We start from the raw sequence: 27,301 nt of genomic DNA, 5'->3' as shown, positions 1-27,301 counted from the left end.
GCCTTAGGACTGAGCCCTGCGGTACTCCACTGATAACATCCTTAACTTAAGAGCAAGCTCTATTTACCACTACCCTCTGTCTCCTTCCGTTGAACCAGTTTTTAACCCAGTCAGTTACTCTAGGTCTAGGTTATGAATCGCCTGTGTGGAACCGTGTCAGAGGCTTTGCTGAAATCCAAATACACCATATTCAGAGCCCCTCCCATGTCCAACTGTTTGATTTTTTTCAACTGGGTGACCAATCAGATTTGTCTGACACGACCTGCCTCTAGTAAAGTCAATCTGCATCGGGTCCTTCAATCCATTCAGTTTGAGAAAGCTCACAATTCTCTGCTTTAGAAGCGTTTCCATTAGTTACTCACCACTGAGGTCAGACTGACAGGTCTGTAACTCCCAACCTCTTCCTTCCACTCTTGTGTAAAGGGACCACATCTGCCCTTCTCCAATCCTCTGGGACCACTCCAGGCTCTAAAGAAGCATTGAAGAAGTCAGCAGAGTGGCCAGAACTTCTCTGAGTTCCTTGAACACCCTTGGGTGTATCCCATTAGGCTCCATCGTTTTGTCTACTTTTAGTGTAGCTAGCTTCTCACGAACACTGTCTTCCGAGAACGGGTCTTGGTCTATCATACATCCGTCCCCTTTTGCATTTTGTTTCCTGAGTTTCCGGGGTCTTTCATGAACACAGAACAGAAATAATTGTTAAGCAGTTCAACTTTATCCTTATCAGCTTCCGTTTTCATTAAATTGAGCAAAAGTCTATTATTCTTTGTCCAAGACTCAGTACTCATCATACAGCGATTGATTTCAACAGAAACATCATCCATTGGTACAGGAAAATAATTGTACATCAGCATACAATCTATAACTCACTTTGCGCTCATCAAAAACTTGCCCTATTGATGCCATATAGATATCGAAAAAAAAGGGCTCATAAAGCTGACCCGTGGGGAACACCCATGGACAGCCTATATGAAATCGATTTTTGTTGCCCTATTTTAACTTGCATAGTTTTATCCTTCAAATATGAACAGCACCACTCATACACCACCTCATCCAAATCAATATTAACAGTATCAAAAGCTGACAAAACATCCAAGGAGACAAAACAATAGACCACTTTCCCATCCATTCCTCGTCTTAATTTATCTACAGTCTAGACAGGCAAAGTTTCCACACTATGATTTTTCCTAAAACCATGCTGACAGGAGTTCAACCCACCCACCTTTTCTATAAAATCATCAATCTGTCCTAAAGCTGCTTTCTCAGTTATTTTACCAAAAATAGGAAGGACAGAAATTGGTTGATAGTTGCTAACGACTGAGATAACCCAGAATTTTTCAATAAGGGTCTCACTGTGGCTGACTTTAACAAACAGGGAAAAACTCCACCCTGAGAAGACTTGTTGACAATTGCTGTTAAGGTACAGCAAAAGATGACATTTACTTAACAACCCCTGATGATCAAGGGCCTACAATAGATTTTCTGCTTCATAGATTGCAAAATATGTGACACTTCCTTCAATGAAACTTGATGGAAAGCTGCCACCCCCCCCCCCCCCCCTATAACTCTGTGGGGATACGCTAACTCCAACTTCCTTACCCAGCCTTTCTTCCAGAAGTGCTTTCCTATCCACAAAAAATTTGCATACTCCTCCAAAGTCTTTCTATCATCACAAAGATACTGCACCATATCAAGTAATTCTTTTGGTCTATTCATAGAAGCCCGTATTTTATTAGAGAAGTACTTATGTCTTTCAATTTTACATAATGATGTATAGCTTAATCTTAAAAGACTCATAATCATCTGGATCCATAGAACTTCTCCATACCCTGTCTGACAAACGAAAAACCACCAACAGCAGATGAGCTTGCACAATATTTCGAAGTAAAAATATAAAAACAAGATCAAACTTAGCTACAACACAACACTCATAGATTTCCTACACCAATGTGCAATCAATGAGGACCACATCAAGGCAGACAGAATTTGGTCCTCCTTTTAAGATACCAACAACCAGGTCGGTTAAAGCACTACTGACAAAATAGGCACACGCAAATTGCCTACTAGACAGCTGCCCAAACTACATGATAGAAAACTCACTAGACTGGTTCATCAAACACTTACATAAATACATAGAATACATGCTCTTGAAAGGCCATTTCCTTTCTGACAAGGGCAACATCATACTCGCTGAAGTCTCTAAAGACACCACCAGGAAGATCAGTGAACTCACTAATTACAGACCAGTGGCATCAATACCACTGCTGACAAAATCAATGGAGGGACTAGTAGCACAACAATTAATGGAATACCTAACGCACTACTCGGTACTTCATAGCTCTCAATCGGGCTTCAGACCATGCTATAGCACTGAAACAGTCATAACCACCCTGATCACAAAATTCAGAAGAATAATAAGCCAAGGCCAGTCAATATTACTACTACAATTCGATATGTCAAGTGCCTTCGACCTAGTAGATTCCTAGTAGGAATAACTGGAGCAATATCATCCTGGTTCAGCAGTTTTCTAAGAATTAGATCCTACTTTGTCAAGATGTCCAATGAATTTTCAGTCTCCTGGATCCCTGAATGCAGGGTCCCCTCATGGTTGCCCGATATCACCATTATTATTCAAAGTCCTGATGGCTCCACTTGGCAAGAAACTTGAAAAAGTGGAATTTAAACCTATTCATATATGCAGACGATGTCACCATCTACATACCTTTCAACAACAGCATCACAGATACTGGATTAGGCCAAAAAAGGACTCAATCTCATGGAAAATTGGGCCACAGGTGTCAAACTTAAACTGAACTGAGACAAAACCAAACGCCTGGTTTTATCCAATCAGCACAATCCCACGATTTAGTAAAACCTCTTAATAGATCAACAATCTTATAAAATCAAAATCAAAACACAAAAATACTAGGATTTATTCTCGACAAACATCTGACTCTTGAATACCAAGTTACTACAATCATGTCAAAAAGTTTCAAAACACTGTGGAAACTGAGAAGAATCAGAGACTATTTCCCCAAACAGTCATTCCGTCTTATAGTACAGATGCTGATTTTGTCCCAACTAGACTACTGTAATGCAGCATACATAGGCTGCAAAGAAAACCTGCTACGATCGTTGCAGACCATCCAAAACACATTAGCGAGATCCATATTCAAAAGTCGAAATATGATAGAGGAATCCCACTACTCATAATGCTACATTGGCTCCTGATCAAGGCCAGACTATTTTTCAAAACCAACACAATCATCTTCATAATACTGTTTGACATGTCACCGGACTGCGTGCTAGACATGATCAATCTATCATCAAGAAATGCAAACCCAGGAACCAGAGGTTACCTACTACTTCACCTGCCCAACTGCAAAGATATACTATACAAGTCCACCTACACGGTGGGATTTTAGTTACCTGGGCTCAAAATGGTGGAACTCAATTCCCATAGTCATAAGCATCACACACTATCTCCAGTTCAGAAAAGACCTCCTACCTCTTCAGGAAATTCTGTGAGTAAAATATGCACTAATCTACTGGAACAACCATGCACAACACAGCCTCTAATTGTAACACATCTTTTCATTTAAGAAATGAACTAAGACATATCTTCTCAAGAAACCCAATGACTATTCCATACATCCAGGAACTTGTCCAAATCTTTTTTAAACCCAGGTACTCTAACCACTGTTGCCCCATCTTCTGGCAGCGAGTTCTAGAGCTTAACTATTTGTTGAGTGAGGAAATATTTCCTCCTGTTTGACTTTAAAGTATTTCTATGTAATTTCATTGAGCGTCCTCTGGTCTTTGCACTTTTTGGAAGAGTGAAAAATCGATTCACTTTTATCCTTCTGTACTACTCAGGATTTTATAGACCACAATCATATCCACCCCCCCCCCCCCCCCAGCCGTCTATTTTCCAAGCTGAAGAGCCCTAACCTCTTTAGCCTTTCCTCATATGAGAGAAGTTCCATCCCCTTTATCATTTTGGTCGTTCATTTTTGAACCTTTTCTACTTCTGCTATATTTTTTTTGAGATACTGCAACCATAATTGAACGCAATACTCAAGGTGAGGTTGCACCATGGAGTGATACAGAGGCATTATAATATTCTTTCTCTTACTTTGCATTCCTTCCCTAATAATTCCTAGCATCCTGTTTGCTTTTTTGGCCACTGCCACACACTAGACAGATTTCAGCATATTGTCTACAGTGACACCTAGATCTCTTTCTTGAGTGCTGACTCCAAAGATACACCCAAGCATCAGGTAACTGATTGGGATTATTCTTCCCAGTGTGCATCACTTTTGCATTTGTCCACATGAAATTTCATCTGCCATTTGGATGCCCAGTCTTCCAGTTTCCTAAGGTTTTCCTGCAATTTTTCACAGTCCGCATGTGTTTTGACAACTTTGAATATTTTGGGTCTGAAAATTTATTCACATCACTTGCAATCCTGATTTCAAGATCATTTATAAATATGTTAAATAGTACTGATCCCAGTAAAGATCCCTGCAACACTTCACTATTTATCCTCCTCCATTGAGAAAAATGTCCAACAACCAATTCCTAATCTACAGGACATTGCTTCCTATCCCATGATTTTTAAATTTTCTCAGGAGTCTGTGATGAGGAACTTTGTCAAAGGCTTTCTGAAAATCTAGATACACTACATCAATCGGCTCAACATTATCTACATGTTTGTTCATGTCTTCAAAGATATGAAGCAAATTGGTGAGGCAGGACTTGTGTTCCATAATTGTATTCTTTATTATAGTTTCCACTATTTTGCCTGGCACTGAAGTCAAGTTTACTAGTCTGTAGTGTCCCAGATCATCTCTGGAACCCTTTTTAAAAATTGGTGTTACATTGGCCACCCTCCTATATTCAGATACGGACAATTTTAACGACAGGTTACAGAGCACTTACAGGAGATCAGAAATTTCATGTTTGAGTTCTTTCAGTACCCTGTCCAGATATCACTTTTAACTTGTTGATTTGGCTCAGTACATCTTCCAGGTTCATTGAGATTTCTTTTAGTTTCTCCACATTGTCACTCTTGAAAACCATTTTTTTTTACAAGTGGATCTCTTACATCTTCTTCTGTAGAAACCAAATTAAAGAATTCATTCAATCTGTCCGCTATGGCCTTGTCCTCTCTGAGTGCCCATTTTGCTCGTTCATGATATAATGATCCCATGGATTCTCTCACAGGCTTTTTGCTTCTGATCTACCTGAAAAAGGTGCTGCTATGAGTTTGTCCCCATGATGTTTTTCTTCATATTCTTTTTTTAGCCACCTTTATCAGGTGCTTTGCATCTAGCTTGACAGTGTTTATATGGCGTCTTATTTTCTTCATTCTGATCCCTTTCCATTCTTTGATGCTCTCACTTCAACTTTTAACCTTGCTGCATGTCTTTTGCTCTTCTTTCCACCTTTGTTGGTGTATGGAATACATCTGGTCTGGGCTTCCACAATGTTATTTTTAAACATGCATGATTTAAAGTCCTAACCTTTGTGACTGATCCCTTTAGCTTCTTTTTAACCATTTCCTTAGTGACTTCACTCCAGATATCAGCTCAGATTTGATCATGTTATGATCACTGTTTCCCAGTGGATACAATACTGTTACCTCTTGTGCTGCACCCTGCATTCCACTAAGGACTAGATCTAAAATAGCTCCTACTTCTTGTCTGTTTGTGGACCAGTTGCTCCAAGAAGCACTCGTTAGAATTTTACCTTCCTAGCACTCCCTGATTTAACATTTATCCAGTCAATATTAGGGTAATTGAAATCACCCATTATTATAATGTTACCCAATTTGCCAGCTTCCCTAATTTCTGTAAACATTTCTTCTTCTGTCTGTTTGTTCTGTCCTTGCGGATGATAGTATAGCCCTATCAGTATACTCTTTCCCTTCATACATGTAATTTCTATCCACAGGGATTCCACACTGCTGTTTTATGTAGAATATTTATTTTGTTTGACTCATCAGCTCTCCCATCTTATTTTTTAGGCTTCTAGCATTTGTATATAGACAGTACAATGATGGTGGCTTATATTGACAAGTAAGGCAGAACCCACAGTTGTTCAATGGCAGTGGAGGCGGCCTCCCTCATGAGTTGAGTGGAGAAAAATCTTCTCCGCTTGTCGACGCCTCACATCACAGGACCTTGAGTCTGGAGGTGGACTTTCCCAGCAGGCATTCCTTAGACCTGGAGGAATGGGAATTATCCAGCCAGGGTTTCAGCTGATAGTGGACCAATAGAGTTCTCTGCTTCTGGACTCAATGGTTACGAAAAGGAATACCAAAGTGGCCAAGTTTTTCAGCAGTCAGAAAGAACTGGGATCGATATATTACTGCAGCTTGGGCTGGAGACACATCTACTGTGTCTTCCTTTCTTGGCTCTGGTAGGCTATGTGTTGAAAAGGATTGCATTGCACTGGAGTAGATAATTCTCATAGCCCTAGACTGGTTGTAGAGGCCATGGTATGTGGACCTGATTTGATGCTGGATGGGGGTGCTCTCCGTCTTCTGCAGGTACACGACCTACTGAAGCAATGTCCGGTGCTCATGGAGAATCCGTGCCGCTTTGGTCCTAGTGCTTGGCTATTGAAAGAGCTCAGTTGAGAAGAAAAAGTAATTCTGTTTCGGTCATTGCTATCTTGCTTCAGTCTCGGAAATGCTTGTCATCTGTGGTGCATGTGAGGGTATGGAGGACATATGACGGTGTTCTGAGCGTGTCTCTCTGCTCTGCTCAGATCGCGCATGTCCTACCATTTCTGCAAGGAGGTCTTCAGAAAGGATTGGCGTTAAGTTCTTTTAAAAGTTCAGATTGTGGCTTTGGCCTGTTTCGAGGTGACTTCAGAAGATGTCTTTCGGCTCACCTGGATATTGTTCGGTTTGTTGCAGGGAGTGGCATACTTGTGACCTCCCTTCTCTATCCCATGTCCAGAGTGGAACCATAATTTAGCCCCTCAGGCTCTTCAGAAGCCTCTTTTTGTGCCACTCTGGAAGGACTCCTTGAAAGATCTTATGATAAAGACTGTGTTCTTGGTGGCTGTTGCGTTGGCACGTAGGGTTTTCGAGCTTGAGGCTGACTTGTCTGGTTCCCTTTCTTTGTGTTTCAGAGGTGGGGGTCTCCCTGGCCGCAGTTTCTTTCTTTTCTTCTAGAAGTGATATTTATTTATTTATTACATTTGTATCCCACATTATCCCACCTTTTTGCAGGCTCAATGTGGCTTACATTATTCCGTAATGGCGATCGCCATTTCCGGAGTGAGAAATGCAAAGTAATGTTACAATATTTATTGCATTTGTATCCCACATTGTCCCACCTATTTGCAGGCTCAGTGTGGCTTACAGAGTTTGGTTGTGACATAATCATTCCATGCTATCAGATACAATTAGTAATGTACAAAGATTAGGTGAGGTAAGAGAGAAGGAAGGTGTTAGGCAAGATATAAGGTGGACTGTAATAATTCATAAATGTTAAAAGTAAATTATAAAGTAGATTGGATCAGCATTTCATCTCAACCAAGTATACTTCTTGAAGCTTCTCGATGTTCATAGAGTCCTCATTAGATATCTGGAAGGCACCAATGAGTTTCGCAGATCGGACAAGCTGTTTGTGCTTTTTGGTAAACAGAAGCTTGGTGTTATGACTTCCAAGCCCACAGTTGCTAGATGGCTGAAGGAGACTACCGCATCTGCCTATATGCTTGCGGAGAAATGCTCCTCAGGCTTTGAGGGCTCATTTTACAAGGCATACAGCGTTCATACTGGGTGGAGACTACCTTTTACTGTCTCCAGCAGATATTGGTAAGGTGGCATTGTGGTTGATGCTTCACACCTTTGCCAAGGACTAGAGGGTGTATGTTACAGCGGATATTGGTAAGGTGGCATTGTGGTTGATGCTTCACACCTTTGCCAAGGACTAGAGGGTGTATGTTACAGCAGGCTTTGGCCCTCAGGGCGGTGGTGCCAGGACCTAACCTACTCTAGGGATTGTTCATCCCACAAGTTCTGGAATAGTGTGAAGCTACGTAATAGAAGAAGAAATTAACTCTCACCTGATGATGATTTTCTTTCCACAATTCCAGAGGTTTCTGAGATGCTTTGTCAGTTTAGTTGGTACGAAGTAATGGGTGAAATAACGACTGTCATCTTGCATGGTACTTCCTGCATATCTCTTGTTCTCTAGAAGTTGTCCAGGAATGAGAGAGGTCCACACGTTTGCTCGTCTGGTTAATGTTAGGTTAGCGAATTGTGTATGGTGGTTGTGTTTATTCTGAGTTTCTCCTTACTACTTGTCTACGTAAATACTGAGGAGCTGGTCTGGATGCCAAGAGAGATACGTCTTGGCTCAGTTTCCAGTTTTCTGTCTCCACTTGCTGGTTGATGGACACAACTGTTCCACAGGTTGTGGAATAGTGGGAAGAACTAAAGGAAAGAAAATTATCAGGTAAGACCTAACTTTTCCTTACCCGATGAACAGAGTTCCTGGGAGGAGTGTAGGAAGAGAAGCACGGAGAGATACTGAGATGCTGTAAAGTGAATGCACTGGTAAGTCATTAAGAGGCTACCAGTCATATGTTCTCTATAACAAATGTGCCTTGAACCTTTTTCTAAAGATTGAGCTGTGTAATTCAACTGGTAAAGCATTCCAAAGTTGAGGTCCTGCAACAAAAATGTGCAATTTCTAGTCTCTCATTAGCAAGCCTGTTTTTAAAGAAGTAGCATATAATATGCAGGATCCCTAAGAGCGTAATAAATGTGAGGGGTGGTAATGCTTTTAACATCAAGCTAATAATTCTGCATGAAGCTTCACTTCTCAGTGTCTTAAATACCAATATAAAAAATTTAAATTCTCCAAATAGGTAATTGGTGTAACTGTCAAAGAATGGGCATCATATCACACACTGATTTGATTGGTTAGTATGTGTGTAACTGTGTTTTGAATTGCACGTAAGGTAGGCTTGGAAAGATCAAGGTACAAAAATTGAACAATGTGAGAAATTTTCATTGGATGAAAACTTTTAGGGGCCCTTTTACTAAGCCGCACTAGTGATTCCTGGTGTGGCAAATGCGACGAAGCCTGGCACTTCTTAGTAAAAGGAACCCTTAATTTCCTAACTAACCACAGTTTATAAAAGGCACTTTTGTTGAATGCACTAATCTGGGGCTTCACATTAATGCATAGTCAACCAGCACACCAAGATCTTTAACTTGGAGAACTATAGGGATATCCAGTCATCACCCTTAATTCAGTTGCTAAGCTAAGGGGAAATCTTTCTGTCCAATAAATAAGACTTCAGTTATTTTCATGTCTGGATGTCAGCATACAATCTATGGCCCACTCACAGACTTGATGATAATTGTACAAAACTCTGCTGAATACTGATTAAAAAAGCAACACAGAGTGCAGGTCCCTGTGAAATGCCTGCTGGAAGCAAGAATTGATATATACAGCAGGTACAATTTCAAAATGCCTATAAACACAAGCAGTATCACAAAAATGTTTTTTTTTAATTTTATTTTTATTTTTCTCGTTGCAGCCTGGATTGGTGGTGTCATAGCCATTTCCATCATCAGTTTCCTGTCCCTGTTGGGAATCATTTTTGTACGTTTGATGAATCGTGTATTTTTCAAGTTTCTACAAAGCTTTCTTGTGGCATTGGCAGTGGGGGCCCTTAGTGGGGATGCATTTTTGCATCTCCTTCCACATGTAAGTGAATTACTTTCTTTCAGTTTAGCCATCATTCCCTTTAGGTATTCTTTAATAGAGCATAATTCTAACGCTTTCTTACTATGCATGCAAATTAATGATTTTATTGTATTGTGCTTGATAATCACTAAATGACAATGACTCGAGTAAAGTACAGGAGAGAAAAATACATTATGATAAAATAAAACAAAAAACAAAACTGATCATAAATAGATTGAGCCTACTAAAATGAAACATCTTAATATGTTATTGACTATAATAATTAGTTTTTGGGTTTTTTTTTTTGTTACATTTGTACCTCGCACTTTTTCCCACTCATGGCAGGCTCAATGCGGCAGGCAATGAAGGGTTAAGTGACTTGCCCAGAGTCACAAGGAGCTGCCTGTGCCGGGAATTGAACTCAGTTCCTCAGTTCCCCAGGACCAAAGTCCACCACCCTAACCACTAGGCCACTCCTATTTAGCCTGTGTTTCTAGTTATCAACCAAATTTGAAGAGCTGCCGAAAGACCTTGCTAGATTGGAGAACTGGACATCAGAATGGCAGGTATTTAATGTGGTTGTGTGCAAAGTGATGCACCTAGGGAAAAGCAGCCCTATTTGTAGTTATTCAGTTCTGGGTTCTTTATTAGGGCTTAAGAAAGGAATGGAGAATAATATAATGCCTCTCCAATGGATCTATGGTTTGACTGCACATTGAGGTGGTTGCTCTATCTCAAAAGATAGAAATTGAAAAAGGTAAAGAGAAGAGCAAAAGATGATAAAATGGTATTGAATGGCTTACTAAGAAGAGAAGCTGTGAACAGATTAGGGCTCTTCAGTTTGGAGAAATAAACACTAATATAAGAGATTTGTAAAGTCCATGAATGGGATGGAACAGATTAATAGGGAATGGTTATTTATGCTTTTATATGTATTATGGCTAGGGGACATTTCATAAGACCAGTAATAAACAATCGAGCTATGAAATTTGTTGCCAGATAATATGGTCAAGGCATTTAATATAAATGGATTTGAAAGTGATTTGGACAAGTTCCTAGAAGAAAAGTCCAAAAACAATTACAGTATTAGCCATGAAGAGTTGAGGAAACTATTTGTCATATAGAATTATTCTGTTTCTTGTTTGTATAAGTCATTCTCCTTTTACCCTACCTTTTGCCACACTGGAATCCGTGCTGGGCTGGTTCTTAGTGATTCTGTTTGTCATTTTCTTTGTAAATTGTTCTGTGAAACTTATTGACCAAACAGCACAGCTTTCTTCATGTTTATGTACAGTGGCACCTAGTGACTCAGCTGAGTAGTTTTCTGCTGGTTGCTGTATCAGCAGCTAGTGGTGGATAAGCACAGCAATGACGTAGCCAGACCTGACATTTGGGGTGGACTCAGACCTAATATGGGTGGGCACTATGTATGAGTAGTGTTGAGATACTACAAAATAATGCCTTAGAATGCACTTGATGATGGATTTCTAAGTAGTCTGTCCAACAGCTGTCCTGCATCAACATAACCAAGAAAACAGGAGGAGCCTCCACGCAGAATCAGAACGAAACAACAAAAATAGAGGCTGACGAATGGACAAACCAATAGGGAGATATCAAAAAATATTTATTCAAATTATTCACATCAAGGACCCGACACGGTCCGTGTTTCAGCGCCAAAGCGCCTGCTTCAGGGATCACAAATAACTTTCGGAGAGAAACAGCTAACCAATCAATAGTCAGCACCTTAGTTGTTTGTGACCCCTGAAGCAGGCGCTTTGGCGCCGAAACACAGACCGTGTCGGGTCATTGATGTGAATATTTTGAATAAACATTTTTTGATATAATCTCCCTATTGGTTTGTCCATTCGTCTGCATCAACATAAACCACATACATACTTAATGGGAGATAACAATATTTTTAAATATAGTTACATTATGCCATATCAAATTTGACCAGATAAGTCTACTATAATGGCAGATATGTCAACACACATAACAGGATCCTGCAATATAATTACAGCAATGGCATATACTTGATAAAAAATGTAAATGCCTGATTAAGCAAAACAGGTAAAATACCTTTGAAGTCCTTTTCTCTTTCTTTGGCACTCATAGCTACACCCCTGGATGGCAGAATCTAAGGCTGTGGCTGTTCTGCTGCTGTAAAACTGGGTGGGCCTGAGCCGAGATTGGGTGGGCCTGGGCCCATCCGTACCTACGCCCCTGAAGCACAGGAGTACCCAGTGCCAGTGGTTAAACTGTAAAATCAGTCTGTTGAAATCTGTTTACAGTGACATCTAATATAATATCACACTTTCGATTTTATTTTTCCTTTAAATCAAAGGAATGTTTGAGAACTGCTCTATTCAAATATTCCTTCCTCTTACTTCCAGGTCAGAGAAACGCACATGCACTCATCAGAGGGGTTGGCAAGAGTTCATGAGCCATGTTCTGCATGCTTTCCCCACTTATTAAAACTTTCAAAGCTATGTTCCTTGTGCACTCTGCTGTATATTAAAGGTTTATACATGTACCAAGGTTGTATAGTGTTTAGCCTAATGTTTTAGATCTTTTAAAAAGCTTGTACACTTTCTTTGTCATTTTATGAACAGATAGCTTTGTAAGAAGTTGGAAATCGCTTCTTGTATGCTAGATACTGTGACTTGAACAAGTTTGATACAGTTCCCTGTAGACAGATTGTGATACTAGTGTGCTGTTCTAGTTCAAGATGGTAGCCAAAGCCCAGGGGAATGTGGAAGTGAGCCATCTAGCATGTTCTGTTTTGACCCATTTTATGCTGACAATGGTTGCTCCTTGCATTGCTGCCGAGGTGCTCCTAGGAAGTAAGCACAGAAGTGTGTGCTGTGGTAGAGAACAGTGTTGGAATCTTTGAAAAAGCAAGATACCTCTCCTCTTATTTTTGTGGTTCTTGCTAATGTTTACAGATGTGTCCTCCTTGCTAATGTTTATTGATGTGTCCTTCCTTTTGTCTGTACCAGACCAGTCCAGAACCAGTGGGTTGTTTCCAGATGGACTTGCTTGCCCCTTAAGGATATTGTGTTGCCATAGAATGTTCAGTATTTTTCTCTGTTTCCAAGTGGATGGTGGACAGACTGTAAATGTCCTCATCGGTGCTGATCACAGAGGTCCTGAACCAGTTGGTAATATTGTCAGTCAAATAGGGGGTTCCTAATGGACAATTTATGCTCTTTTTGATATGTTGAATGCTTTTCTGGAGCCAGGGTGACACTTGGTGGTGCCAAGTCTCCCCCCACCCTTTCTCTGCATTGCAGTTTCAGTTGAAGAAGCTAAAGGCTTTCATATTGCCCTTCTGTATGTGACAAACTGCTTGCACTGTTACTTGAGGGTACTACCTTTCCTCTGATTTTCTCTGAAAAGGTTTATCTTCACGCACTTAATTTTGCTTCTTGAAACTCTTTCCTCTGTGCCTTACCAGACAAGTCCAGACCATTGGATAGTTGTCTGTCAACCAGCGGATTGAGACAGAAAACGTTTCCAAGTTTATTCAGTACCCTTCAACTCGATAGCTGGGTGGCCTTTGGCACAGTGGAATACAAGTTGCTGCTGGAGGTGACACAGCTCATGTCACGTACTGCTGAAGTTGACCCAGTGTCTCAGAAGCAGCTGCTGACTTTGAAGCAGTGACAAGAAGGCAGCTGTTGGTGAGCTAAGTGCTGTGCCATGTGGTTGGCAGCAATTGCAGCTGTTCTACACTGCTGTCTGCCACTGTTAAATCTGTGCCCTGCAGTAGAGTGCTTCCATGTAGCTTGTAGTAGTTGCAGAAGTTACCATAGTGTACAACAGCGAAGAAAAAAGTTCCTTTTAGGATATCATGCAACCACAGGAAGTTCAGTATTTTCTCTCGCTAAGTGGATGATGGACGATCGCGCAGCTTTTCATTGCTGCTCTTAATTTGGCTCTTGTCCCAGCCGATATCTGGGGGGCGGGGGGGGGGGGGGGGGGTTCAGGTTATTTATATTTAGCCTGCCTTGTATTTAAGCTTCAGGGCATATCTGGTGCTGGATGGTACTCGATGGGGCCGAGTCCCCTCCTTCCTCCCTCCAGTGTTGCAGATAAAGGTTAAAATACCTTTCTGTGAGTCAGACGTCTTATGGGAAGAATTATTCTTTAATATTTTTTCTCACTGACTTCTCCATCTCCAGCCATTCAATTCTGTATGGCTTGGCTTCTGCAGAGTCAGCCAATCGCATAGCGTGGCTTTAACAACACCAGCTTGCTGCATGGCCCAATTTCACCCACATTCATTTGATTTGAGGCACAGCACCAGCAGAAGCCAGTTGCAGAACACAGCTTCTTGGACAGGTTCAGTGCTGGGGATTGGTGTTGGCTGAACCCAGATTTATGCTTCAGCATTGACAATAGCTAGCTACATAGTTTGACTCTAACAGCAGTGGCCTGCTGTGCTGTGGTAGCTTCTGCACTGTACTGCGCTTTAAGTGGCAGCCAGCAGTGTAGAACAGCTGCAACTGATGCCAAACATATGGCACAGCCACAGCACTTAGCAGCAAAGTATGGCTTCAGTAACAACAGCTGCCTTCTTGCCACAATTCAGTATTACCTGTCAATTCTGTTGCGTTTCTTCAAGTTCGGTAGCCACTTCTGGAGCACTGGGTCACCTTCAGCAGTACCCGACATGAACTAGCTTAGTGGAGTGGAGGAGTGGCCTAGTGGTTAGGGTGGTGGACTTTGGTCCTGGGGAACTGAGTTCAATTCCCACTTCAGGCACAGGCAGCTCCTTGTGACTCTAGGCAAGTCACTTAACCCTCCATTGCCCCAGATTCAAATAAGTACCTGTATACAATATGTAAGCCGCATTGAGCCTGCCATGAGTGGGAAAGCGCGGGATACAAATGTAAAAAAATATATAAATATAAAACTGTGTCACCTCCATCAGCCACTTGTATTCCACTGTGTCAAAAGTGGTGACTATTTGCAGAACAGGTCTTCAGCATCTGGAGCCTTTTTCATGGCGCTCTGTTGGCATCTTCTGCCTCCTGATAGACACTGTCTGCATCAGCAGCTGCTTACGTGATGATGCATGCATAGCAGCAGCCGAGGACTTGACTCTGCCAGCAAGTGATATGTAGGTCAGAGTTTCGGCAGTAATCACCTGTATGAGGGTGGCCACTGTAGAATTCTGTACCATGGCTTGGATGCTCCATCTCGCTTTTGGTTGATGTAGCCTCTTGTGAGCTTTTCTGGGCCATAGCTATAGCGCCTTTCAGCGATTGAACAGGGGGCCAGTGTTTCCTCTTTTTTTTTTTTATGACAATGTGCTTAGCTGCTTCTCTAGCCACTTTTTTCTCAATTTTTTTGCTATCACTCAGTCCTTCAGCATAGCTGTGGCAAAAGTACGGTCTGTAGCATGTGTAGGGACACCCTGTCCTTTCCCATGGCCATTTCAGGAATCTCATTTTTTTCTCTGCTCCTAAGGTTAAAGGTTTCAACCGAAGCTAGTAGCCAGCTCTAGCCTTCAGCAGCTTTAGCGCCCGATGCAGTTATTTGGCTACTCTGGTGCTCAGTTGCTGTCCTAGCTTCTACAGCAACTACCTCAGGAGTATTGGTTCCAAGGCACCCTTTCTTATGGTATAGTATGTCAGGTCCCAGCTATATGTCGTTGTCAGGCATCCAGCAGTGTACCTCTCCCACCAGCCATAAGATGTCGGGTGGTCCATAGTGAGCTATGTGTGTCTCGGTTGCAGCTTCGGGTTGTCTGATAAGGTTCCAACATACAGATTTTTTCCCACATATTTTTGTTTAAAAAAAACAGTTGAAAACTTTTCTGTTTTGTAAGGCCTTTTCTTGAAGTCTTTTGGGGTGTTTTTGAATGCCTGTTGGTTATTGTGAGGGACTGTTTTTCTGTTTGTGATGTTTCTTTTATGCATGTTTTATTGTATCCTGCCCAGATGTTTGGATAGGCGAACTATACATAAGTTAAATATTTCCTAGTTTTGGCAGTCCTGGTCAGCGTTTGGCATTCGGGCTCTGGCCTTCTGAAATCACAGATGCTCAAACCACTAGTTTAGCCCGTGTCTAGGTAAGTCACATGCTCGATATCTGTAAGTAGCAATCATCTGCATTTTTGCTTTGAATTATTTGCCAGTGCTGCTTCTCTGCATTTATTCTGCTGGCAGGGGACGAGGCATGCTGACAGGGAATATCCATTTTCTCTTCCTCTGCTGGTTCTATTATGGGAAACGTTAGAGCTTCAGTGTTCCATTCAGTTTTATTCTATGTGATGTCTTTCTTGGACACATTTCATGTGGTTTTCTATTTCTTCTAGTCCCACCACATAGGGCACTGCTTTGCTACATCCCAATGGACTGGACTGGTCTGGTAAGGATATGAAGGAAAGAAAAATTTGTCTTACCTGATGATTATTTTTTTCCTTTAGTCCTACCAGACCAGTCCAAAGTCCTGCTCTGAATATGTTTGTTCTATTCTTCTCAGAGTTTATTCTCTGTAGTCTGAACTCTTCAGTCTGTTACACCTATCTTACCTCCTGAATGGGTGGTTATGCCACATCTCAGTGGAGCATATGACTCACTTGTCTCCTGAATCAGTGTTTATGTTGCATGTCAGTGTTGCATGACAGTGGATTGCTGCAAGCTTCCCAAAGTATATTACTTTGTTTTCAGTTGTATACCTTGGTAGGTGAGGTACCATTGAGCACCATTGCTTGGCTATGCAACATATTGAGCATCCTGTGACTGCATGATGCACTTAAAGGGCAACTCATGAGGAACTTTTCTTTTTCTGTCTCCCTCTGCTGCATCAGGGTTCTGGAATCAATTTCTTTTTCACAGTTAAGTACATAAGTAATGCCACACTGGGAAAAGAGCAAGGGTCCATCGAGCCCAGCATCCTATCCACGACAGCGGCCAATCCAGGCCAAGGGCACTTGGCAAGCTTCCCAAATGTACAAACATTCTATACATGTTGTTCCTGGAATTGTGGATTTTTCCCTAGTCCATTTAGTAGCAGTTTATGGACTTGTCCTTTAGGAAACCGTCTAACCCCTTTTTAAACTCTGCCAAGCTAACTGCCTTCACCACGTTCTCCGGCAACGAATTCCAGAGTTTAATTACGTGTTGGGTGAAGAAAAATTTTCTCGATTTGTTTTAAATTTACTACACTGTAGTTTCATCGCATGCCCCCTAGTCCTAGTATTTTTGGAAAGCGTGAACAGACGCTTCACATCCACCTGTTCCACTCCACTCATTATTTTATATACTTCTATCATGTCTCCCCTCAGCCGTCTCTTCTCCAAGCTGAAAAGCCCTAGCCTCCTTAGTCTTTCTTCATAGGGAAGTCGTCCCAACCCCGCTATCATTTTAGTCGCCCTTCGCTGCACCTTTTCCAGTTCCACTATATCTTTCTTGAGATGCGGCGAGCAGAATTGAACACAATACTCAAGGTGTGGTTGCACCATGGAGCGATATAACGGCATTTTCCATATCATCAAGCTGATCAATCCATAGACTGGTGGGTTGTGTCCATCTACCAGCAGGTGGAGATAGAGAGCAAACTTTTGCCTCCCTATATGTGGTCATGTGCTGCCGGAAACTCCCCAGTATGTTCTCTATCTCAGCAGGTGGTGGTCACACACAGCAGCAGCTCTGGCTAGGCCTCCAAGCCTAATCCTTAGGTTTTGTTGAGGCCTGGGGTTGAGGGCTCTTTTGAGCAAGTGCAAACCTGGTGGTGCCAGGTCCCTCCTTTTCTCCCCCCTCCCGCTGGCTCCGTTTAAAAAAAAAAAAATTTTAAACGTCTTTAAAGGCGTTTAATTCGACGTTTCTTTAAACGTTCATTGCAGCTACTCACTGGGACACCAGTTCGTTACAGCTCGGAGCGGCAAGCAGGTAATTTTACCTTTTTATAGCGGGCAGGGGGTTCCCCGATTCTTCTCCTCGTGGCAATGGCGTCGGAGGGCGAGGGCGCAAAGGTCGCTCCCCGGATCGCTGGAGCGCTTCTAGAGGGGATGCGGGGGTTTTACAACCTGATTCGCCCTTGATGGGTGACAGTTTAGTGACCGATGAATGTCCCGGTCGTTCCTCCGGCGGGGCGGTTTTTTCCCGCCATAATCGCCCATCCCCCGCTCCTCGCCTCCGCCATCTTGGCCGGCCACGCGGCTCGGACGGCTTCTTCGTGGGCCGCCCTTGAGGTTGGAGACATTAATGCCATGAACGCCCTTAATTTGGGCGACGGCACAAAAGCGGCTAAAGTTAAGCGCCGTTCTTCCTGCGCGGCTCCTTCGCGGAGTTTCGCGCCGGACGCCATTTTGGATGCGCAGCATGTCTCTCCCCCGCTATTGCGAGCGCCGGTTGAGAGTGCGTCTAGGGCTGTTGCCCAAGCTGCGGAAGTGCACAGTCTGGGGGGTTTCTCCCCCGAGTTTGTTTTGCTGCTGCATCAGGCTTTCCTCATGCAAAACGCTGCCCCTGCTCCCTCTTCTGATAAAGAGGTTGAGGTTCCCAGAGGTAAACGCCCTCGGGTTGATTTCCAGGCCTTGGAGGACTTTGTCTCCTCCGATGTAGATGAGGTCAGCGTGTCTGAGGTCTCCCAACGATCCTTTGCGGATTCCTTGGAGGAGATAGATCCCCGCTCGGTTGGAGCGGATGACCCCTCTGCAGCGCGGCTTTTTAGCCCAGAGGTTTTGCCCAACCTGTTGTTACAGGCCATGGACACTTTGAAGATTTCCTCTCCGGAGGACGTCTCTCCCTCAGCCCCTGTTGGCTCTGCCATTATGCTGGGGACGAAGCGCCCGCCTAGAACCTTCCACGTGCATGATGCCATTCACACCTTAATTGCGGCTCAATGGGATGTCCCGGAAACGAGCTTTAAAGTGGCTAGGGCTATGTCCCGCCTCTATCCTTTGGCTGTGAGTGAACGTGAGGCCTATCTGTGGCCTACCGTGGATTCTTTAATCACTGCGGTGACTAAGAAAACGGCGTTGCCGGTGGAAGGTGGCACGGCCCTAAAGGACGCCCAAGACAGAAGATTGGAGGCGGCCTTAAGGTCGTCCTTGGAGGCAGCTGCTTTAAGTTTGCAGGCCTCAGTTTGCGGCTCCTATGTGGCCAGGGCGTGCCGGACTATGGTGCAGCGGGCTTCCCCCTCGGATCATTCCTTGAGGGCTGATTGGCCGGCCCTGGAATCGGGCTTAGCCTATTTGGCAGACTTACTGTATGATGTCTGGAGAGCCTCAGCGAAAGGCATGGCTCAGACAATCTCTGCTCGGCGGTGGCTTTGGCTGAAACATTGGTCTGCTGACCACGCCTCTAAATCCCGCCTGGCTAGGTTGCCTTTTAAAGGCAAGCTGCTCTTTGGGGTCGAGCTGGACAAAATCGTGACCGATCTCGGCACGTCTAAGGGCAAGAAATTACCAGAGGTCAGGGCTCGGGTTGGTACTCGTCCCGGTACCTCCAGAGGACGGTTGCAGGAAGCCCGTCGGTACCGCCCGGGCAAGTCGGGTTCCTCTGCCCCCTCTTCCTTCAAGAGGAATTTCTCCCCCAAGCAGCATTCCTTTCGCAGAGACCGCCGTCCCGGAGGTGCTCCCTCCGGTCCTCCCCCAGGGTCTCGTACCCAATGACGGGGCCTTGGTCCACGCCCCAGTGCAGATTGGAGGACGGCTGTCCTCGTTTCTGGGCGAGTGGACCACTATAACTTCAGACGCGTGGGTGCTGGAAGTCATCAGAGACGGCTACAAGCTAGAGTTCTGCCAACCCTTAAGAGATGGGTTTGTACTCTCTCCCTGCAAGTCTCCGGTCAAGCTGTGGTAGTGCAGCAGACCTTGAACAACCTGATCCGCCTGGGTGCGGTCGTTCCGGTGCCAAAAAATCAGATTGGCAAGGGACGTTACTCCATTTACTTTGTGGTTCCAAAGAAAGGAGATTCTGTCCGGCCTATCCTCGACCTCAAAGGGGTCAATCGGGCCTGGAAAGTGAGGCACTTTCGCATGGAGACTCTCCGCTCTGTTATAGCGGCAGTGAAGGCAGGAGAGTTCTTGGCTTCCTTGGACATCAAGGAAGCGTACCTGCATATTCCCATCTGGCCTCCTCTCCAACGCTTTCTGCGTTTTACAGTCCTGAGACGACACTTCCAGTTCAGAGCCCTCCCTTTCGGGTTGGCTACTGCTTCGCGGACCTTTTCCAAAGTAATGGGGGTCATAGCGGCCTTCCTGCTAAAGGAAGGAGTACAAGTCCATCCTTATCTGGACGACTGGTTGATCCGAGCCCCCTCTTATGCAGAGTGCGGCAAAGCTGTGGACCGGGTAGTTGCTCTTTTGAGCTCCCTGGGATGGATCATCAACTGGAAGAAGAGCCAGCTGCGCCCGACTCAGTCCCTGGAGTATCTGGGAGTTCGATTCGACACCCAAGTGGGCAGAGTGTTCCTGCCAGACAATCGGATTGTCAAGCTTCAGGCTCAGGTGGACTAGTTCCTAGTAGCCTCTCCTATTCGGGCTTGGGACTACGGGCAGCTGTTGGGCTCTATGACGGCCACGATGGAAGTAGTGCCCTGGGCCAGGGCTCATATGAGACCACTACAGCTATCTCTGCTGCTGCGCTGGACTCCGATGTCGGAGGATTATGCTGTGCGCCTTCCCGTGGACCCAGCAGTGCGCAAGGCGCTGAGCTGGTGGACGCAGACAGACAAGTTGTCTGCAGGATTGCCTCTGGTGACCCCGGAGTGGATTGTCGTCACGACAGACGCCTCTTTGATGGGCTGGGGAGCCCACTGCTTGGGAAGGACAGCGCAGGGGCTCTAGTCTCCTGCAGAGGCAAAGTGGTCTATCAACCTCCTGGAACTCAGAGCCATTCGGTTGGTGTTATTGGAGTTCATCCCGGTACTGGTGTTGAAGCCTGTACGGGTCCGGTCGGACAATGCCACGGCTGTGGCCTATATCAACCGCCAGGGAGGTACCAAGAGCGCCCCTCTAGCCAAGGAGGCTATGAGTCTTTGCCAGTGGGCGGAAGCGAACCTGGAGCAGCTTTCAGCGGCCCACATTGCCGGAGTCATGAATGTCAAGGCGGACTTTCTCAGTCGCCATACCTTGGAGCTCGGAGAGTGGCAACTATCTGCTCAGGCGTTCTTGGACATCACGAAGCGCTGGGGCCAGCCGAGCCTAGATCTGATGGCGTCATCGGCCAATTGCCAAGTGCCGCGCTTTTTCAGCAGAGGACGGGACCCTCGATCCCTGGGAGTAGATGCTCTTCTCCAACAGTGGCCGACACAAGAGCTCCTCTATGTGTTCCCGCCCTGGCCCATGTTGGGCAGGGTGCTAGACCGGGTGGCAAAGCATCCCGGCAGGGTAATCCTGGTGGGTCCGGATTGGCCCAGACGTCCCTGGTATGCGGACTTGATCAGGCTCTCAGTCGACGATCCTCTGCGGCTGTCAGTGGAGCAGGGCCTGTTACATCAGGGTCCCGTGGTGATGGAGGATCCCTCTCCCTTTGGTCTTACGGCCTGGCTATTGAGCGGCAGCGTCTGAGGAAGAAGGGCTTCTCGGACAAGGTCATCGCCACTATGCTGAGAGCGAGGAAGCGCTCTACTTCTACTGCTTACGCCAGGGTTTGGCGTATCTTTGCAGCATGGTGTGAAGCAGGCTCACTTTCTCCCTTCACTGCTCCAATTTCTTCAGTGTTGGCGTTCCTGCAAGAAGGTCTGGAGAAAGGCCTGTCGCTCAGTTCCCTTAAAGTCCAGGTAGCGGCTCTGGCTTGCTTCAGGGGCCGCCTGAAGGGTGCTTCCCTGGCTTCGCAGCCAGATGTGGTGCGCTTTCTCAAGGGAGTTAATCACCTGCGCCCTCCTCTGCACTCAGTGGTGCCTGCGTGGAATCTCAACCTGGTGCTAAGAGCATTGCAGAAGCCGCCTTTGGAACCCTTGTCGAGGGCATCTCTGAAAGACCTGACGTTGAAAGCAGTCTTTTTGGTGGCTATCACTTCAGCCAGAAGAGTTTCCGAGCTCCAGGCGCTCTCATGTCGAGAGCCTTTTCTGCAGTTCACTGAGGCAGGAGTGACTATTCGCACAGTGCCTTCCTTCCTGCCCAAGATTGGTTCTCGCTTCCATGTGAATCAGCAGCTCTGTCTCCCTTCCTTTCGTAGGGAGGACTACCCAGAGGAGTACTCCGCTCTTGAATATCTGGATGCGAGACGAGTCATCATCAGATACTTGGAAGTGACCAATGATTTCCGGAAATCGGATCATCTGTTTGTCCTGTTTGCAGGTCCTCGTAAGGGTCTGCAGGCTGCTAAGCCTACAGTGGCAAGATGGGTCAAGGAAGCCATTGCAGCGGCTTATTTGGCCGCGGGGAAGGTGCCGCCTATCCAGCTGAAGGCTCACTCCATGAGAGCTCAGGCGGCCTCGTTGGCAGAGGCCGGATCCGTCTCCTTGGAAGAGATATGCAAGGCGGCAACGTGGGCTTCGGCTCATACATTCTCCAAGCATTACCGTTTGACTGTGGCTGCACGGGCGGAGGCCCGGTTTGGAGCTTCAGTGTTGAGGTCAGGGATTTCTATGTCCCGCCCTTGGTGAGTACTGCTTCGGTACATCCCACCAGTCTATGGATTGATCAGCTTGATGATATGGAAGGTAAAATTATGTATAATCATACCTGATAATTTTCTTTCCATTAATCATAGCTGATCAATCCATAGCCCCTCCCAGATATCTGTACTGTTTATATTCTGGTTGAATTTTAGGTTCAAGTTTAGCCTTCAGTTACTTCAGGAGGACTTCGTGTTCAAGTTCTTCTTTCACTTGGATTCTTCAAGAGTTGAGACGAGTTTGTGTTACAGTGAGCTGCTGCATTCCTCTCCTCTCCGTTTTACGGGGCTGGTTTGAGACATAAATTCTGCCGGCACTCCCTCCCGCTTCGTGCGGCTGTAGGGCAGCTTTGTACCCCTCCCGCTTCGGCGGTGTTAGGGTCAGTCAGCTCCTCCCGCGGTTGCGGTTGCAGGATAAGCCAGATCCCCCCGCATCGGCGGGTGTGGTGTCCCTCCCCCGCTCCGCGGGGATGAGCTGGACGGATTCCCCTCCCCCACTTGTGTGGGGATGAGCTGGGTTAATTCCCCTCCCCCGTTTCGGCGGTGGTGAGCTGGGCAGAGTGTCCCTTCGTGGGTGTAATTCTCTAAGTGCTGAGTCCTGCGGATGGAGCTTTGATATCGACATACTGAGGAGTTTCCGGCAGCACATGACCACATATAGGGAGGCAAAAGTTTGCTCTCTATCTCCACCTGCTGGTAGATGGACACAACCCACCAGTCTATGGATTGATCAGCTATGATTAATGGAAAGAAAATTATCAGGTATGATTATACATAATTTTACCATAACATCCTCACACCTGTTTTCCATACCTTTCCTAATAATACCAAACATTCTATTCGCTTTCCGAGCCGCAGCAGCACACTGAGCAGAAGGTTTCAGTGTATTATCGACGACGACACCCAGATCCCTTTCTTGGTCCGTAACTCCTAACGTGGAACCTTGCATGACGTAGCTATAGTTCAGACCTGTACAGCAGCAGATATATTTCTCACCTAGAAAACGTGGCTAAATTTCAGGGTTGCTGCAGAACTGTAGCTCTCTTACATTTCTCAGCTAGGAAAGTCAGCCATGTTCCACAGTTGGTCAAGTTACCCTTATTTTTAGTTAAAAAAAAAAAATCACCAGCTGTGTTCCTGGGCTTAGGAACTAAGATGTATTCACAACTGTACAATTCTATTTGGTGCTGAACATTCAGCTGTCATTTCACCGAAAGAACCAAATGTTTATCTTTTCAGTTGTGTTTTTAACTCTGATCACCTCAGCTCTGTTTCCGGGCTGTGTAAGTTAGAACAGAACATAAGAACAACTGTGCAGGTCTTTGTCGTCATTATTTATTTATTTGGATTTTGCTCACACCTTTTTCAGTAGTAGCTCCAGGTGAGTTACATTCAGATACACTGGGTATTTCTCTGTCCTTGGAGAGCTCACAATCTAATTTTGTACCTGAGGCAATGGAGGGTTAAGTGACTTGCCCAAGATCACACGGAGCAGCAGTGGGATTTGAACTGGGCCACCTCTGGATGTCAAGACTGGTGCTTTAACCATTAGGCTACTCCTCCACTCCTACTGTGTCTTTATTATGTCTTTCCCTCTCATATATATATTTGTTACCTAGTTGAAGGTAGTCTGTAATTGGAGTCTCATCTGTAAGGATGTGATATCTTGTTCTCAGAGAAAACCGGTTACTTACCTGTAGCGGGTGTTCTCTGTTGACAGCAGGATACAAGCCTCTACATACTGTGTATCTCCTCTTGCAGTCCTCCCTCCCCTTAATGCTCTTACAGAGACCGAAGAGGTCCTGTGTAATAATGCAAAGCAAGAAGTTGCATGCACGCACAATAGGGCCTTTCCAAGGCTTCCAGAGCTTTTCTAGTTGGAAAGGCTTTTCCCCACACATTGTTAGGTGATGGCATCCATCTGTGAGGACTTTGTATCCTACTGTCAAAAGAGCACTCACTACAGATAAGCTTTGTTTTGATGGTGGTCTAGAAGCACAGTATTTGTTGGCCTCAATTTTTTTAACCTGGTTTTTAGCTTTGACATGGGTGTACCGAAGAGCTGAAAGATACATGCTAGTTTTCCTCGTAGTAAGTGAAGGTTTCACTGTCTTCTGGTGTCAGGAAGACCTAACCCATCTCATCTGGGCTGTTTGACAGTATGAAAGGAAATTAAATAGGTACAAAAAAACCCCAAACCCCTCACTTCTCTAATGTGAAAGACCTTTATATGTAAATGATGAAAGTATGATGTCTACTGCAGAAAATTTTAAGTGCTTGACCATACTATACAAAAAATAGCAAACAATAGAACATAAAATAAAACCAGACTAATAACAATTACATACAGTAAGAGTCCTGAATCTGTTAATGGCTACAGGTTAAGGTGGTCTGTATATATCACATTTACTGATTACTAAAGTCAACCCCACCTTCCCAAAACTAAACACTCAGGTTCAAGTTTGCAGTGGTGTAGAAAATGTGTATTTGCTTTTCTAGGTTGATGCTATGGGCATTACAATGTTTGTGGTAAATTCTATAAAGCAGTTTTTTTAGGAACCTTTTATGTTTTTTCCCCTCTAGTCCCATGCAAGAAATCACCATCACCATGATGCAGCACTCTTTGCAAAGGAAGATGGTACGAAAGTTGGCTTTCATTTTATGGGTGGCCATAAAGGTGGTCCTCTAGATGCCACATGGAAGGGCCTGACTGCTCTTGGAGGTCTTTATTTCATGTTTCTGGTTGAACATTTAATCACATTGGTCAAACAATATAAGGACAAGAAGCAAAAGGTAGGAAAGCTTCCTCTGTATAAGAAGGTATGCATTGTGATGTTACCTAGAATAAAGAAAAATTTTGACTTGTTTTTAATGGTTTTATTATTGGAGCAAGTGGGTTCAGTCACACTTATGGGTAGTGGTATAATCTATCTTTAAATTCTTGTTTAATGGTGGTTAGACACGCTATTGCGACTTAATATTTATGCGGTTTCATACCTTCAAAGCCTAGAATTCAATGAGTCAAAATCAATATTTAGCAAAGCATTAATAGAATGGTATGGCATTGTTTTTATTGGCTCTTATCAATCTTTATGGCCAGGCACCAATAAAAATGCAGTGTAGATAATTCTTAGCAGCAGTAGTCGATCATTTAACATATATACACAAATATTAACTGAGATAACATTTTCCCCCCTCTTTTAGTGGAGAAATGTTAACTTGAATATAAACTAAGTATGTTACATTCCTCATGCCTCCTCTCCCCTCCCTTCTTCCCTTGTGTTGTCGCTCCTCCTGTCACCTACCATCCTGGCAGTCTAGTACTAGTAAGTCGGGGCAGGAGCTATCTCCACTTGATTCTGCCCATCCTGTCTCCACAGTCAGATTGCTGCTGGAGGTCGCAGCAGCTTATCTTGTTAGACTGCTGCTGCAAGTTGTGGCAGACATTCTGACTGCATAGATGGCATGGGTAGGAGGGAGTGGAGATAGCGCTCCTGCCCTGACACACCACTAGACCACCAGGGTAGTGTGTGTGGGGGGGATCCTCTGTTTGGAGGGAGGAAGGGGGAGCTCTTTTGGTTTGGGGAGGAGAGGTAGCAGCGGCAGAGGAGTGACACCACAGGGAAGGGAGAGAAGAGGTGGCATACGGTACATCATGAGGGAGAGGGGAATGTGTGAATAAAATCCAAGATTCAATTTTTTATTTTATTTTTTTTGGCCAAAGAAATCTTGCTTTGTATTCAGTATTTACAATTCTGAATGTGCAGACAATCTGTAAAAGCACTAGTCAGAAACTAAGAAATGAATCCTTGGTCTGTCCCAGCATGGCGATGCTTATGTACGTATGTAACTTGTACATCAACTCTACAAGAAGAAGAAAATGATAAAAACCCAAAGAGATGAAATCATACCTTATGAGCCAACTAAAGGATGGCCTGCAAAATATCCAAGTGAAAACACAACACATTGCTATCCGAAAAAAAAGAAATAAAACTGTGTCTCTCCTGTAGAACCACAGAGAGGAAAAACATCTCATCTTGGAGCACACAGTCCTGCAACACCTGTAACCCCAAATAACTCGGATACACTTTCCAGCCCATCTGAGGTATGTGAGAATCGGAGCCCAAACAAACTAGGAGATCAGGAAAGTCAGCAGATTCCCTGCAGGCAAACCCCCATTGACCACAGTATCGGAAATGCAGATCAAATGGGGATAGTAAACCTCTCAAACTATCAGTTTTGTTTTTCCACAGAGAAGAGAGGTTGTAGTTTTGATCTCTCCTTAATACGTTCACTTTTGGGTTTTTTTTTTAGTGCCTTCCCTGTGGGATTTGACTGTTTTTCTTCTTCGTTTTTTTTTTCATTATTTTTATTTTTCCATTATGTTACTTCCCACAGTTCCAGGACTTGTGGGTAGCCATGTCCATCGACCAGCAGGTGAAGATAGAGAATACAGAACTGAGCACCTCTTTATAGCCCTCTGCTACCAGCCCAGTTCCTCAGTATCTTCTGTCTCCAGCAGATGGACGGACGGACTACCTCTGTCTCTGGTTCTGAGGCCTAGACTCCTGGTCCTGTTGGTCAGCTAGTCCCCAGTTGAGCATGGTGGGAAGTTGTAGGGCTGACATACCTGGTGTTGCTGGGTCCCTCTCGTGCCTTCTGCCTGTGGTGTCCTAAGCTTCTTCCCGTCTCTTCTTCTCTATTTTCCGTGTGGGAGCCTATTCGGCAGTCAGGTTTAAAAAAAAAACAAAACAAAAAACGGAGAGTTTCGGTGTGCCGGGTGTTGTGCTGTTCCCTGCTGGTGCAGGGGTGTCTGTGGCTTTTGGAGTTTGGACATGTGCGGGGTGAGTCTTTCCCAGTTTTGGGCCTCGGGATATCATTGGGGACACTGCACATCAGGGTTTTTAAAAAGAAAAAAAAAACTGCTTGTCTGCCGCAGCTGTTGACATTGATCATGGCAGCCCCTATGGAGTGTTGGAAACACTGATTTTCTTGTTGGGGGGGGAG

The 27,301-nt window shown here is 44.6% G+C and overlaps 1 protein-coding gene across 1 annotated transcript in view; it reads left to right on the top strand.

The window, feature by feature from the left end:
* Window positions 1–27,301, top strand: part of SLC39A6 (solute carrier family 39 member 6) — a 79,472-nt gene that overhangs the window by 16,571 nt on the left and 35,600 nt on the right. Inside the window, exons 3-4 of the mRNA XM_030204870.1 lie at window positions 9,571–9,740; window positions 24,878–25,087. Of these exons, the coding sequence (XP_030060730.1) occupies window positions 9,571–9,740; window positions 24,878–25,087 (380 nt within the window). The remainder of the gene's footprint in view (window positions 1–9,570; window positions 9,741–24,877; window positions 25,088–27,301) is intronic.

This window comes from Microcaecilia unicolor, chromosome 1 (assembly GCF_901765095.1).
Source record: "Microcaecilia unicolor chromosome 1, aMicUni1.1, whole genome shotgun sequence".
NCBI lineage: Eukaryota > Metazoa > Chordata > Amphibia > Gymnophiona > Siphonopidae > Microcaecilia > Microcaecilia unicolor.
This window is presented reverse-complemented; position numbering and strand designations above follow the sequence as displayed.